Source organism: Pseudopipra pipra, chromosome 4 (assembly GCF_036250125.1).
Source record: "Pseudopipra pipra isolate bDixPip1 chromosome 4, bDixPip1.hap1, whole genome shotgun sequence".
NCBI lineage: Eukaryota > Metazoa > Chordata > Aves > Passeriformes > Pipridae > Pseudopipra > Pseudopipra pipra.
Genome location: NC_087552.1, coordinates 44,092,955 through 44,109,188, shown reverse-complemented (window position 1 = coordinate 44,109,188; position 16,234 = coordinate 44,092,955). Strand labels below are relative to the sequence as shown.

The window sequence follows — 16,234 nt, the reverse complement described above, 5'->3', positions numbered from 1 at the left end:
AGCAGAATAATCATTTGTCTTTAGCTAAGATGAAAACAACATTGCTTTTTAAAATCAAGACTTAACGTTACTGGGTAAACTTGCACATATGAAGTAAATATTTAAAGCCCGTTCCTCTTCTGTCTCAAATACAGACGTACTTTTCTCCTGCTCCCCCCAACTCACTCTGTCCATGTTTAATATCGACATGTTGGGGTTTATGGTGAATGATAGTAATGGTAAACCTTAAACCACAACACCAGTTTCCCACTTTTACTAATTAAATTGAGTAGTCAAGATAAGGATGAACATCAGCCACTCTATATGCCATTTGTCTAATCTGTGCCAGTCGTGTCCTGTAACTGTTACTTCACTTTCACGTCTGATAGTTAGGAATATTATTTGGGTTACTTTCAACTACTGTACTTAAGAGTCCCTTTTCACAAAACAGTATTACCACCAACAGAAAAGAAATAATGGATTTTGTTTTACAGAAGGGAAGTGCCCCCTGGTGAATAGTGTGTGTGAAGGAAACCCATGCCCTGAAGGTACCGAATGTTTAGGAGATCCAAAGGAAGGAAAATACACCTGTGTTTGCCAAGACAGCAAAGCTAGACAGTGTCCTGGTAAGGAATTAACTCTAAAAAACCTGTATTATTTTCCAAATATAAATTTGATTCCGATCAAGTGCTAATACATTTTACACTTTTCTGTATTGCTAAGCACCAGCTGGCTCTGCTGTGACATTTACTGGGAGCAGCTATGTAAAATACCGTCTCATGGAAACTGAGAACAAAGAGGAAATGAAGCTGACAATGAGACTTAGAACTTACTCTGCTCATGCAGTTGTTATGTATGCTCGAGGAACAGACTACAGTATCTTAGAGGTATGCTAAAATCTCCTAGTGCATATTTCCTCTTTTCTTCTTACCATTTTTTGTGCCAGATTAAAAGATTGAGTCATAACATCTCTGTAGAATTGTTATAATTGGTAATTGTCTTGAAGGTAGGGTGTGTTATACATCTAGGTGATAAACTTGTACAGAATTTTGTAAATGAGTAAAAGGAATTTGTTTTCTTTAATGTTTTAAAAGTAAAACAAACAAAAAATCTTCACTAATCACCTTTTTTAAGCAACAACTTTAAACTTTTTGCTTATAATACTGAAGTCCATACAAAATAAGTCACTTAAGGCATAAGAGGAAAGATATTGAAGTATTGTAATTTTTTCATTATGATCTGTGACTTCTTTACTAGAGGAAAAAAAATGTACCAAGTGTAGGTTTTAATTAAAAACTATATTGAATGAATCACAGTTGCTGTGACTGTTTGGAAAACAATGTTATTAAGCTGCCTTTTATGAATACCACCATCATCCTGTCTTTTCAACAAATATAAACTTTTATAGGCATCAATATTCTATACTCTTAAGTATGCAGACCATTTATTGATGTTGTGGCTTTCCTCTGTAGATTCACCATGGAAGACTGCAATATAAATTTGATTGTGGCAGTGGACCTGGGATTGTCTCTGTTCAGAGCATTCAGATAAATGATGGCCAGTGGCATTCAGTATCTCTTGAAGTGGACGGAAACTATGCACGACTTGTTCTGGATAGGGTGCATACTGCATCTGGTACTGCTCCTGGTACACTTAGGACTCTAAACCTAGATAATCATGTGTTTTTTGGTGGTCATATTCGTCAGCAAGGTACAAGACATGGTAGAAGTCCTCAGGTTAGCAATGGTTTCAGAGGCTGCATGGACTCTGTTGTACTTAATGGACAAGAGCTGCCCCTAAACAGCAAGCCACGAAATTATGCACACATGGAAGAATCTGTAGATGTCACTCCTGGATGCTTACTGACTACCACAGATGGTTGTTCAAGCAGCCCATGTCAGAATGGAGGCATCTGCAATGCACTGTCAAATGGAGGTAAGCTGTGCTATATTCTTCTGCTTTTAGTTTTCAAAACTGCTTTTCAGCTTCCCTGCTTTGAAGGACAAAACAACTTTATGCATAATTCATGCTTTCCCAGAGAGCCGTAGAAAGTTGGTTGTTGAGCAGCTAGGAAGGCTCTTGTCTGCCTGTGTTCTAAATTCAATTCCTTGGGATATGAAGTAAACAAAGTCCATCTGGCAAAGTGGGGATTTAATCTTCAGTATCATGACCTGAGGTCCGTCCTCTTAACTGCCTACTTTAGAGTCTTCCTTTAAAAATTCTGAAATAATTGTGACAACTTGAGTTTTGTGAGAGAAATGAAAGTTGTCCATCCATCATGTTCAAGATAAACCTTACTGTTAGACTTTCCTTCATCTTTCAAAAAAAATATTTCTATTTTTTCCCATCCTCTATTTCTTTGAACAGGTAGGTGGGCAGGGAGGATTTTATCTCAAATTCAGTAAAGCCATGTGCGTCTTTCAAAAAGACTGTATTTGATTTCAGGTTACTACTGCAAGTGTTTACCTCTGTTTATGGGAACTCACTGTGATGTAAGTGTCAACCCATGTTCTTCCAACCCCTGCCTTTATGGTGGGACTTGCATCCCGGTCAGTGATGATTTTATCTGCCAGTGCCGAGGACAATACACAGGTCAAAGGTATGTTTGTATGTTTTTTTTGTATCAATGAACCCCTTAGAGAACAGGCTACAAATGTAACACTGTTTCTGTTTCCTTTTTTATCTGTTTCCTACTTAAAGCTGAGACCTTGAGACCCCCTGGAGTTAGTTGAAGTTAATGATAGCTCGTATATTACAGCCTGAATCCCACGCTATATACTCACTTGCAGTAAGGTAATGGTTCATTCATGCACTTTTGTTTGTTTGTTTTGGCTTTGCAGGTGCCAGCTGGGTCCATATTGCAAAGACAATCCATGTAAAAACAGTGGCAAATGTATTGACAGTTTGGATGGACCTGTTTGTGAGTGTGAAGCAGGCTTTCGTGGAGAAAGGTAGGTAGTGTTCCACATTCTGAGTTTTAATAGCATTACATAGCAGTTCAAACTGGTTGAAATCTCAGATGTTGCCTCATAGTGCACAGTACTCTATATTACATATATCCAGAATCGTTGAGAACGAGATTACAACAAAGACTGCTGATGTAAACCAAACATCATTGTTCTTCTCTGTTTCCGATAGGTGCCTGACTGATGTTGATGAATGCATAGAAAACCCATGTCTTAATGGTGCCCTTTGTGAGAATACTTACGGTTCATATCACTGCAACTGTAGTCATGGATTTGGAGGAAAACACTGCACAGACATTGTTCTTAATAAATACGTTTCAACATCTTGGAACATTAGCTTAGCTGAAGTGATTGGGATTATTGTTTTCATCGCAGGAATCTTCTTGTTAGTTGTGATTTTTGTTGTTTGCCGCAAAGTAGTTAGTAGAAAGAAGAAGCACCAGCCAGAACCTGAAGACAAGCAACTGGGAGCTACAACAGCCTTCTTGCAAAGACCGTATTTTGATGCAAAATTGAATAAGAACATCTATTCTGACATCCCACCACAGGTTCCTGTTCGTCCCATTTCATACACTCCAAGCATTCCAAGCGACTCCAGGAACAACCTTGACAGGAATTCTTTTGAGGGGTCTGCTATCCCTGAGCACCCAGAGTTTAGTACTTTTAACCCAGATTCTGTACATGGTCACCGAAAAGCTGTAGCTGTTTGCAGTGTAGCACCAAATTTGCCACCTCCACCTCCCTCCAACTCGCCTTCAGACAGTGATTCAATACAGAAACCCAGCTGGGATTTTGACTATGATAGTAAGAAATGTTTTTATTTTTTCTTTTCTGCTAAATGCATGTGCTGGTATAATTTTAATATTAGTGCAAACACTGTCTGTGTCTGTTAGGGTATGAAAACATTATGACTTTACTGGGTTATGGATGTGATCAGGCTTCACGCTCTATTAAGTTTTCTAAAAATGCGTAGATCTCAACCTTAAATTTTATTGACTCTTTAGTCTACAATCTATTAATCGTCTCACTTGAAACTTTTTTCTTTCAGCTAAAGTAGTAGATCTTGACCCCTGCCTTTCTAAAAAGCCTCTGGATGAAAAGAACTCCCATCCTTATAGTGCTAGAGAAAGCATGTCTGAGGTCCAGTCTCTCAGCTCCTTCCAGTCTGAATCGTGTGATGACAATGGTATGTAAAATGCAATCATTCTGTACTGCCACTTAAGTTCATTTGTTCTGTCTTTGCATCTATATCTCTTAGTGTCAATAAGACTTACATATATTGAATATATATTAAATAGTAGCTTATTTAATATATATCTGTATTTACTTATGTTAATACCCAGATTTGTTAATTTTTTGAAGTATTTTACCTCTCTTACACTTTGTGTTAAGTATTTTACCTTAAAATTATATATAATCATTCTGTTGTTGAAATATTACAGTGAAAATGCAGCCCAGGGTGTTCAGAGCCTTGTGTTTAAAAGGTGGTAAAATTTGAGAAGCTCTTCTAGGTTATCATTAGTTATCACCTTATGCAAGAATACAGTGAATTTAAACAATGGCCTCTGCACAAATATAACTTTTGCTTTGCCGTTCAGCTCTCAGTAAAAAGCTTTCTGGTGTTACAGTTTCATTTGTTTCCTTCTCTTTTTCTTGCTGCGACCTCAGCTCCCATATGGATCAGATCAGTTCTGAGTGAGAGCAGAGTTTAAGGGACTACTTGTAAGTTTGATTACTTTAGTAATGAAGGAAGCTGCACAAAAAGGAATTTTGTTATAATAGAACAGTATATTTGGCTTTCACCATGATTAAAATGAATAAACAAAAACATTTCATACAATAAATAAGCCAATATAAAAATAAAAATATAATTATTTTGATCACAACTCCAGTCCATCAAAATATAATCAACATACATATTTGTGGGTTTGATTATTATTAATTGGAAGTCTTTTATTTTTCTGTTGTGATGACAGATGCTTTTACAGTTGATATGAATGCATCTATGTGTTCAGAAACACTTCATGTTGATTGGACAAAGCCACGGTTGTCTCATAACTTAATTCACTAAGTTAAGGCGTTTTGACTCTTTATTCCAATTTCTGCTTTTGTCTCTGTGTGGTAAAAAGAACTTGAAATTCTTTTAGCTTAGGAATAAAGAACTTTCTGCTTCTCAGTGAAGTAGAGTGATTTGTTATTTACAGCATAAAAAAAAATCTGTGTTAATGATTGGTGAAAGTAAAATGGTATGCTTACAGTCCTCATCATTTTATCAATAGACCTGATACCAACTTTCAACCTTTTTCATGTGGTTTTAAGTGTTGTATTGTACATGTTGTTTTCCACTCCTTTCCATCACATATATTTCATATATTCTTACTCCCATTTCTTGTCATGTATTGATTACTCATTAATACATCATTTTAAGAAGTAGCTGTAGCATCATAGATACTGTTGCTTCCTTCTGTTTTGGTAGATTCAGAATTTATTAGCTTCAAATTTAATTCTTGAGCCATGCAAACAAATTGCATGTGCTTACTTCATCCTACCCTGTAACAGTAAATCCTTTTCCCTACCAAAAATATCTTGGGAAAGGGAAGACATAAAAATACATTCATTTTTGTTGTTTTTAAATAATAATGTAACACCCTGAATTTGGTATTCCTACTGTGATATCACAGTTCACACACAACTTAAGGTCAGCAACAGAAATTTTGAGTAAATATTTTTCATATTCTCAACTTTTAATTCATTTCAGTGAAAATTTCTTTCCTTTAACTTTCATTGTGGGGGAAGGGAATGTAATTTTAATTTTTAAAGGGGAAGTCTAATGTAATACTCCCTAATTTACCCAATTGAAGCCTTTAGAAAAGTCTAGTTTGTTGCTATGTAGATGAAGTATTATGCAAACAAATATGTTTAGGGAACCTTTCAGAAATTCTAACACAACTAAAGCAACTTTGCAAAGCAGCTTTGCCTATGCAAAGTTTGCTTCAGAAGTAGTTACAAGTGCTTCTGCATGTTTAGCAAGAACAAAATGGAGATTTAGAGATGTATTTTATTTATTATATGCAACTGCTTTCTAGATAATCTTGCTTTCTAAAATAGTAATAGACTGCAATTTTCAGTGTGTTTTTTGTGTATCTGTATGCTGTTTAAAGTGATATTAACTCTAGGTTTGTTTTAATTTGCTCCTTTTATACCTTTTACAAGCTTCCATAGTGACTGTAATACACCTTGTCAATGCTGTTGTTGACTCGGTGGAAAAAGAAGGTATATACATGTTTTCATATTTATTTACTGCTTTGGCAGAATAATGCACGTTTGTCTTCTAGTAAAGTACCCCTAGCAGATGTGAATTATAAATACTTAGACTTTCTGATAAGTTTTAGCGAATAATATATTTATATTGTATATCTGTTAGTATTTTCTTGTGTATGCTGCAGCTGCCCTGTGAAACGGTTTCAATGTGTGATTTCTTGCAAAAAAAAGTATTGACATAAAAAGATCTTGGTGCTTACTCTCTTTTGAAAATATTCACACTAAGTCTCCCAGCAGAATTGAGACAGCATCGAAGGCAAATACATACAGTACTGTAGATGAAAAAGCAGCAGCCTTCTCTTCCTTTTCTTCTCCCACCCACATCTGTTGTTACCTTGTCCAGCTGAGCAGAATCGGAGTAGTCTGGTATCAGTACTTCCCTTGTCTTCAGATCAGTCTGTCTCTTAAGCAGAAAACATTGATTTCTAGTATGCAGCTGGCGTATATAGGCATGCATATCCCTGTCAGTTTAAGTAGTTTGTTACTATCCAGCCTTACAACAGTACCTAAAAGGTATGTTTGGGTGTATGTATGTACACATGAATTTATTTGTGTGTGTGTAGTATGTATTTCGAAGTTAGAAAGAGGCAAAGCAGACATTTTCAATGGACTTTTATTTCATTTCTGCTAAGAACTAACCATTCTGGAAAACACAAACTCTTCACAAAATAATAGTAGTAATAGAAGTACCAGTGAGTCTGTACAAATGCTAACTATTGACTTAATTGACATCATAATACTTTAAGTTCCAGTGATAGGCAAGTAATTCACTCCGTGACCATGAGTTTGCAGAGGTTACTTCTGAATAACATCTACAGTGTGTGCTTCCTATTTCTTGATACAGACTAGGAAACCTAACATTTGTTACTAAGTCCTATTTAAAATGAAGCCATTTTAAGAACATAAAATTGATTATAGTAGCTAAAAATTCTCTTTGGTTTGTTATCTGAAGTACATCCTACATTTAATTTATGCAGAAACACAAAAAAGTAGACAAATGCAAAGACTTCTAATTACATGAGAGTATTTCATTACTGTTTACCTATAGGCTGTAGTCCTCAGTGCTAAAATATTGCAATGCACAGTACTTGGGAAAGGAAAAACTCCAAGACTAGAAGAGGCAAAATCTATCAGTGGAAATATTTAATAATTTATTCAGATTTTCTTCGAGATTTTAATTGGTAAAAATTAAAAAATATGGATTTTCAAGTCAAAGTTGAAAGTATTACTTGGTGGTTTAGCATCACTGTAAGATAAATACGAAGACTTTATGCATTGTAGTCATAGAGACATTAAATATATCCTGCTCAGCTGCTTCTTAACACTTTAAAGTTTCTACTTTTAATAAGCATTTCTTCTTTTAAAGTATCTTAGGTAAAGAGTTCTGCTTTTGAGCACCCTCAGGAGGGTGCCGGTTCGAGCAGCAAAGATCCTTGCTCAAGCCTTCAGCAAGGTCAAGTTCTGGGGCAGATGGTCTTTACCTTTAGTCTCCCTGAGTGTTTCTGTCCAAGAGGTATCCGGGAAGCATGAATCTCATCCTAGAATAGTTTTAAGCTGGCATTCTCTGCACTGCTCCTCAGACTGTAGCTCAATGCAAATTAGCAATACAGAGTGCAAGAGGAAATATAGCTCTAGTCTAGCAGATTGTCACCTAGAAAGATGGGCACGTCAAGATCTTGTTTATGTTAAAGAGTCTTTTCCTCAGAAGAAGAGGAAAACCAAGAGCTCCCCATTCTTGGTAAAAGTGCTTTAAATCCTAAGACCAAAGTGTGCCTTTTGGGTTGTGGTGGTTTGGAAAAAAAAAATTTCAAAAAGTTAATTTCAAAAGTTTTTCTACAATTTTTTCTAATGTGTGTAGAGAAGTTTTCAGACAGGCACAACTCAGTGTGGGGGAAGGGAATTATATTACAATTTATTACTTACACAATAAATACTATAATACATATATATACATATATATAACAATTTTAACTATCTCTTCTATGGTGAAACAATATATATACATAGACCTTCTCTCCTTTCCTTCAAAAAAAGTCCAGAAAGAAGGAAGAAGAGGTCTTCTTTTCACTTTCAGGCCACAGCTCTTCCAAATTAATTTCTGCGGCGCTTGGAAGTGTCTCTTATCTTTAAGGCAGCAGTTTTGATTTGTCATAGCTAGAATTCTTCTTTCTTCTAAGGGGGGGGGGGGGGTCTGCCCCCACTTCTCACTCCTCAGCCACCTTGTCTGAGGGTATTACTGTGGATTTCAAGGGAACACCCATGTCACCACGTCTGCAGCACAAAGTGCAAGGGGTTAAAGTTTAAAGTCTTTATCCCCTGCTCTTGCTCCGTGAAGGTTCTGGCCCCTGGGGGATGAGCTCTCAGGAGACTTCTTTGGGGATTTCCACCCCTCCTCCCTGGGGTCAAAGAGTTCTAAGGGCTTTTAGTTTAGTCCTTACCCTAGAACTGATTCCAACTGACTCACCTCTCTGTCTTTCCGTCGGACGTCCCTGCATCCCTCTCGGTCTGGTCCATGCCATATTTGCTGCTCGTCTGCTACTTTCTCTTGCTCCTGTAATTCCTTTGCACAGTCTTTTGGCCAGGAGCTCATCTTGGCTCGTGGCCACAGCTCTCTGTTGTGCTACTTTTGCCGCTGCTTTTCTTTCCCCCCACTGTGATGTGGGGCAGAAAATGCAACCCAGGGGGTCTTCCCAATTTTTCAGGGTCCTCCTTGGTCACCAGCTTCAGGGAGAGGGGACTTCACTCAGTGGCTGTGCTGCTCCTGGCCCCCCCAGCCAGGAGCCAGGGGCAAAGGCCTCCCAGCCCCCCTATAACACGTGGCATTTCAAGGCATGGCTGCTTCTGCTTCTAGCTACGCAATTAAAATTAACCTCTTCTCTTCCCGTTCTGTGAGTATGTAATTTCCACAGGGTGCACTAAGTTTTTAATTGGTTCAGTATCAAAAACACCACTTCTGGGGCAGACTATCACCAGCCCCAGGGGGAAAGGTTTTTTCCAAGCCACCACATGGGTTTAGTTTTGCAGTCAGTTTTCCTCGAAAAATAAAGGAGTCTTCTAAGGAGACTAGTGGTCAGAACCTTCTCCTGGAGATGAGGCTAAGGATGCTTTAAGAGTCTCAGATTTCAGACTGATATCTCCATTAGTCTGGGCTAGGCAAGCTTAAAAAAAGAGGAACTCCCCACTGAAGAGTCAACTTCTGTCCAAGAATAGATGTCTTCCAAGAATAGATGAAAGTATGAATTCTTAGGAGAAGATTCTGTTATTAGGATCGGCATTGCTCATCCTTACAGATTTGAATAGGGAATATAGATTCCTGAAGAGAGAAAGGTTTAAAATTCATCAGATAACACAGGACAGTTCTCTGCTGAGCACGAATTGTTGGAATTGTTGTACAAAGGGAGGCAGGTTTCCCAGTGCTTTGTGTATGGAAGCTAGACACTAATGGGAGAGTTACTTTCTTTGCATGAGATACTTGCAAGTATAAGTCCTAATAGATGCAGACCTGTATCAAAAAACAAGGGGTGATACAAGGGAAGAAAAAAATCAGATCAAGGCTTGTTACCCTTTGTAGTAGGAGTCCTAATTCTACTGATATGAGGATTTCAGCAAACTACAGACTGCACATTTTGCCACCACACAGCCGTGTCCCAGCTGGGCTGTACATGAACTCAGTAGCTGTCCTGCAGTTCAAGTCTTAAATAAGGAGTCCAGGAGGAAAAAACAAAAGCCAACTTTAGTTTTGCTAAGTAAACTGGACAAAACCAGCATGAACATTATAGTGACAGTCATTGTTTGTCATTCATATTGGTTCTACTATTTGATTCCTAACTACAGATGTTTTCTCCTTTTTCTTCTCATTCTAAAGAATCTTTTGCTGTTCCTGACCTCAGCAATTCAAGAGGTGACTTCTGCATGCAGTTCATTGATGTTCACCAAAATATTTCTTTTAATATTTGACTTTAACACAGACTTACTATCAGTTGCTTGCTGTGCATTTGTCCGCAGTGATTACTCTTTACTAGATTTGCACTATATTACAATTGTGTATTATTTTCTTTGTTGGTGTTCAGATGAGAGAAATGATTGGTTTTTAATGAGATGAGGCTTACATCTAGTTTCCAGTAGACAAATACAAACTTATTCAAGGACAGTTTGCAAGAGAGGATCAAGTTCAGTCATTTATGCATGATTAAGCTTGATTTTCCTATTTTGTTCTTGTATTTGAATGTGGAATGTCTTTACTAATAGTCAGAGATTTTTATCAGAGGTGTAACAGTTACTGTAGAGCTAACAGCATTTTGTAAAATTAACTATATAATTCACCTAAGAGGTAAAGTCAGTTTTAACAGTCTGAATAGTTTACTAGTTAGAAATTACTTCTTTTATTTAAAAAGGTCGTGGGACATATATACCAAATATATTTTTAAGAAAAACAGGCTGTTGTTTTCACCCTAACTAATTACTCAACAACAATTGATAAAGAATTTAGCTGCAGTAGGGAGGCTGTTGATTCTTTGCTATCCAGTGAACCATTGTGACAGCACATTCCATAGATGACTGCAGCTCTTCCCATGTTAGGTGCAATGTCTGAGAAAATGTAAAAGTTGAAGTGTGAATGATGCACTGTCTAATGCATGGCATAATATAAAGTTGTGTTGTGTTGAATGTTTTTTGTGGAACCAGGGCAAACTGCTCTCTGATTAACAAGTAGTGTCCTAATCACACTGGTTGCCTTGTCTTAATACATGTATTCAGTGTATTCTCAGTTCAGACTGACTGGAATACAAGATAGTAATACTAGTTTTCTTTTTTCTAAATTAACTTTTCAGGTTACCACTGGGATACATCAGACTGGATGCCAAGTGTTCAGTTGCCAGGTATCCAAGAGTATCCAAATTATGAAGTGGTTGAGGAGTCAGCTCCCCTCTACACAGATCCAAATGCCATCGATACAGACTATTACCCTGGCGGTTATGACATAGAAAGTGATTTTCCACCTCCACCTGATGACTTCCCTGCACCTGATGAGCTTCCACCGTTACCACCTGAATACAGCGACCAATTTGAGTCAATACAGCCACCCAGAGACATGCCAGCCGTAGGTAGCTCGGGTTCTTCTACGAGAAGCAGGCAGAGGTTTAACCTTAATCAGTACCTTCCCCATCACTACCCTGCAGACATGTCAGAACCTCAGACCACAACCAATGGCATCAGTGGCAGTTACAGAGAACCTTACGCTCCTTACACATTAGGGTACAATCGAGACTTTGAAGCACCCACTGTAGACAACATGTCCATGTCTGTGTATGCTTCCACAGCTTCCTGCTCGGATGTGTCGGCATGCTGTGAAATGGAGTCTGAAGTCATGATGAGTGACTATGAGAGTGGAGATGACAGTCATTTTGAAGATGTGAAAATTCCTCCACTTGATTCCCAGCAACATACAGAAGTCTGACACACCCAACAAAAGTGCCTGGACTCTAACAGACTTTATCAAATCCAGAACGATTTTCAAGAGCTTTTTTATTTTTCTGGTTTTTTCCCAGCCACAGTGAATGCTTTTGTTTCAGTGAGCTAAACTGGCATGGCAGCATTGGATCATGCAATTCATTTCACTAAATCAGCCTCTTTTAATTTCCTAACCTATTATAATTGGACAGTTCCAAGATTTCCATTGGCTGTGCCATTTCTGAACATCCTTTTTGTACTTCAATTGTGTATGTTTAAAAAAATCACATACCATTTCTCCATGTTAGCATGATGCATATATTTATATAGTTCTAATGCAATTAATTTTCTCCTACTTTTTGTAAATTTTATGTACAGTTTTGATTTTAATAGTTTTAACTAGATTTTGTAGATATTTTGTGAATTTGTTTTCCACTGAAACTAGTGGTGTTAGTGTGCCATTAAAAATGAGCACCCTGACTTATAATCAGGGCATCACTCTATGTATTCCCCCAAAACACAAGGTTTGACATTTCATTCTAAAACATTCAACATATTCACACAATTTCATTTGTACATATGTTAGGTCTGATATTTTTCTGGGTCAGCTATATGGAAATGTCTTAAATGGGTTGCTGTATTTTAGAACTGTAAACATTTTTTTCCCTTCTTGGAAAGTGTGTTGGGGACCCTCTACATACCAGTTTAGAACCAAAACCACCATGACACAGTTTTTATAGTGTCTGTATATTTGTGATCCAATGGTCTTGTAAAGGTTTTTACTGAAAATTACCATTAGCCAGTCTTTCTTACTGACAATAAATTATTAATGAAATACTTTAGCTTTTCTCTGTGTATCTCTGTTATATAATATACCATTGACAAAGCATTCAGTGCAGCATTTTTTAAATCTGTATATGTTTTGTACTGTATTAAGTTACTTGCTCCAAGCAACTCGCTTTCCTTTCCTCTGAAATCAGCCTGCAGCTGTGTTAGAGATGCTCACGAGATGGCAGTGTGTGTCTGCTTAATGGTGTTTTTAAAAGTAATCGGGCCAGTCTGAATAAAGATTGATGGGTATCAACCTGCAGTAGCCTTCTCGGTAGTTTGCATTTTTCTTTAAATACATAATATCAACTATGTAAATTACTGAGTATTTTTTATGAAGTCCCAAACATTTACAAAAAATTCCGGAAGCTCTTTAAATCAGTTTCTCCCCTGCTTTATCACCTGAATAGTTATTGTCATGACTAGTTGTCCCTTGACTGTGCACCTGCATGCTGAAATGTCTGTGCCAATGTCTTTTGTTCTAAATACATTGGTGTTTTTATGCAATTATATTTCAATTGCAGTTTCTTACATGAAGCTAGAAATTTACCTTGAAGAAGTCAAGACAGGATACGGTTTGCCTCTATCCTGCTGCTTTTCTGACTAGAAAAGAACAAAGCCTTTAATAGAGTTCTCTGGCATAAATTTGCCCTGATGGTAAGCTGAAGTAATAATAGCTGTGTCCTCTGCCTCTTGCTTGAGGGATGCTTTTTAAGTTCAAATAGATTTCCTGGCACATTAGTACATTTTTAATATAGCCTGGAATCCTTTCAGCTCCATCTCCATTTTATCATAACATTCTGTAGCCTGAAAGGTACAATATTAGATTCTCTCAGTCCTGAGAGCTAAGCCTCAGCCTTCCACCATCTAGCAGAACAGGGTACTGGATTTGTATTTGGAATGCTATTTATGTACAAAATGGAACAACTCTCAGCTTGGCAGCTATGTAATGGAAATGGATGGATTATAGGACAGAGCCAAAGAGCCAGGCGCAGACATTCCTCAGTGGTAACTTGCCCATATGCAGATAACAATCTCATTATTTATGTAAAAAGGCTAAAAAATCAACGAGTTTAAAATTGAAAACACATTCTGGCTTTGTGCTGCAATATTCATCCTGATAAGATCTCTTTGTACATCGGTTTGAGTGTTAGTATTTTCTTGTTGAATAGCTTTAGGAGAATCTTACAGAACTGTGAATAGAGGGTATCACACACTAGAAATTCAGATCACTTCTTAAGCTATGAAGGTTAAGCTTAGTGGCAGTTCTGCTCAAGATTCCTTAATACCTACTTCTCAGTAGGAATGAGCCTTAGGAAGTCAGCAAGAGGAAAATACTGCACAGATTTTTGTCATTTCTCAATTGATAAGGTTTCCCAGTAAAGATGAAAGCCTGCCTTACATATACATTTTCTAAAGTTACTCATTTACAGAAGAAAAGCCTGAAAACAGATTTTTAAAATTTATAAGTGTGAAGGACAGCAATATCAATACTTAAATGTACTTTTATTCATAGTACTGTGAACTGAAGGCTAACATAGATCATGCTGAAAAAGAACAATGTCTCATTACTGTATAATGAAATTCCAAGTCAGCATAAGGAAACATTTTGTTGAAAGTATCAGAATATCCTTTTTTTTTTTTTCATCTTCACAAGAACTGTGCTGCTAGGCAACATGCAACACCCAGGTTATACTCCATAGCAGAAGACAAAGCAGCATCATAACAGTTGCTTACAGAAATAGCAGGTATTTTCAACTCCAGAACAGCTTTGCAGTTGGTGAGTAAAGCAAGACCATGTTACACAAGTGCGCCCTTTGCAGGGAGATTTTATCACCTAGTTCAGCTCCAGTAAGTGTGATTAAACCTGTTTTCCCACACAGACCTACAGCAATACACCAAACCAAGCTGGTGACATTTTAAACCCGATTAAAACTGATACAGCAGAGCATTGCTGTTTGACTCTAGTAATCCAAGGCATTCACAAGCAGTGGCCGGGTGATTTAATTTATAAGTCAAACATTTTTATGTAGGGAATTTCAGTGAATTTACACATCCACTGTTCCAGTCTTCATCTCTCCTCACAGCAAGAGGTTTATGTTCAGATATAGTTTCATGTGTTTCAACTTGTGCCCATTGCTTCTTATCCTGCCATAGGGCACCACTGACAAGAGCCCATCTCTGTCTACATCCTCACATCAGGTATTTATAAACGTCATAAGTTCCCCACTGAGGTTTCTTTTATGCCCAGACTGAACAGTCAGTTCTCTCAGCCTCTCATATGAAAGAGGCTCCAGTCTCTTTATCATCCTACTGGCCCTTTGCTGTAGTTAACTGTCCTGTTGAAGTCATTTTTTCTATTTTAAAATACTTGTGAGCTAGTAGAATTTAAAGCTTTATTGAACAGATTTGAGTCAAGTTCATTGCTGTTTTGCCCATTCTGTATTTTATTTGGAGTGTATGAAATGTCACTTTGCCTTGAAGCAGAGAAAAAACTGCAATTCCACCTGATTAGGAGTAATTGAGGCAGAAACAACAACAGACAATCCTATAAAATTTCATTCAGTCAATATTTAACACCCACGCCTGGGCTGAGAACTCTGGGATTGAGGTATATACACTTAGAAGAAGGAACATGACTAGGCTACCAGGTTTTGACTTCTCCTCCAAGGATATTTACTTAGAATGTTTTTCCATTGTTCCCTGTTCTACCCATTGCCTCCCTGAAACAAGTACTGTTCCAAGCAACCACATCTAAGGGGAGTTCTTGCACTGCCCAAAAGATAAAAATCTGAATCCACTCAAACCAAAGAAGGTATGAAATCAGTCGCTTAACCACAAGACACAAGATCCACTTTTTATTGGAGTAAAAGGGTAAGAAAGAATAGACTACTCCCACCTTGTATCTGTCTGTAAAACTCTTGAAGGAAGACAGCTGCAGGGATTAGTCTATGTTCTGTCAGGGGTCATGGCCGACACCTGTCTGCAGAAGAGACCAGTGCTGAATAAGTGCAGTTCACCAAAGTGCCTCAGACAACTCCCAGCTCAGCCTTCCCCTTGGAGAAGCCATGCTAAATGTCTTGAATCACTTTCCTGTCCTCCCTGTGCCTTAAGCATAGCTTCCAGGAGGACCTGTTCTATGACACTCCCAGGCACAGAGGTGAGGCTGACAGGTCGGTAGTTCTCACCGTCCTCCCTCCTACCCTTTTCAAAGGGTTTCCCTTTTTCCAGTCACCTGAGACTTCACCTGACTGCCATGACCTTGGGGGTGCTCGAGTACAAGAGGCTGGACATGAGCCAGCAATGTGCACTCACTGCCCAAAAAGCCAATTGTGTCCTGGGCTCCCTCAAAAGCAGTACAGCCAGCAAGCTGGGGGAGGCATTTCTGCTGCTCTACTCCTCTCTTCTGAGACCCCACCTGGAGTACTGCATCTAGCTCTGGCACCCTCAGCATAGGAAGGACATCATCAGCCTGTTAGAGTGAGTCCAGAGGAGGGCCACCAAGATGATTAATTACAGGGATGCAGCACTTCTCCTATGAGGAAAAACTGAGAGAATTGGGATTGTTCAGCCTGGAAAAGAGAAGGCTTTAGGGTGACCTAACTGTGGCTTTCAGTACCTGAGAGGAGCCTACTAGATGGAGAGAGACTATTTTCAAGAACATGTAGCAACAGGTCAAGGGGAAATGGCTT

The 16,234-nt window shown here is 38.1% G+C and overlaps 1 protein-coding gene across 9 annotated transcripts in view; it reads left to right on the top strand.

Annotated features, from left to right (window-relative positions):
- FAT1 (FAT atypical cadherin 1) overlaps window positions 1–12,804 on the top strand; it is a 106,120-nt gene extending 93,316 nt beyond the window's left edge. For 4 of the 9 annotated variants that reach the window (XM_064652709.1, XM_064652710.1, XM_064652704.1 and 1 more), the window contains 10 exons: window positions 474–605; window positions 703–866; window positions 1,452–1,914; window positions 2,425–2,578; window positions 2,820–2,930; window positions 3,118–3,749; window positions 3,994–4,131; window positions 6,159–6,218; window positions 10,132–10,167; window positions 11,096–12,804. In XM_064652709.1, the coding sequence (XP_064508779.1) occupies window positions 474–605; window positions 703–866; window positions 1,452–1,914; window positions 2,425–2,578; window positions 2,820–2,930; window positions 3,118–3,749; window positions 3,994–4,131; window positions 6,159–6,218; window positions 10,132–10,167; window positions 11,096–11,721 (2,516 nt within the window). In that variant the 3' untranslated portion in view covers window positions 11,722–12,804. Of the gene's footprint in view, window positions 1–473; window positions 606–702; window positions 867–1,451; window positions 1,915–2,424; window positions 2,579–2,819; window positions 2,931–3,117; window positions 3,750–3,993; window positions 4,132–4,613; window positions 4,668–6,158; window positions 6,219–10,131; window positions 10,168–11,095 lie in introns of those variants that run through there. The other 5 variants (XM_064652705.1, XM_064652711.1, XM_064652707.1 and 2 more) reach the window with 3 other exon arrangements.
- The last annotated feature ends 3,430 nt before the right edge of the window (window positions 12,805–16,234 follow it).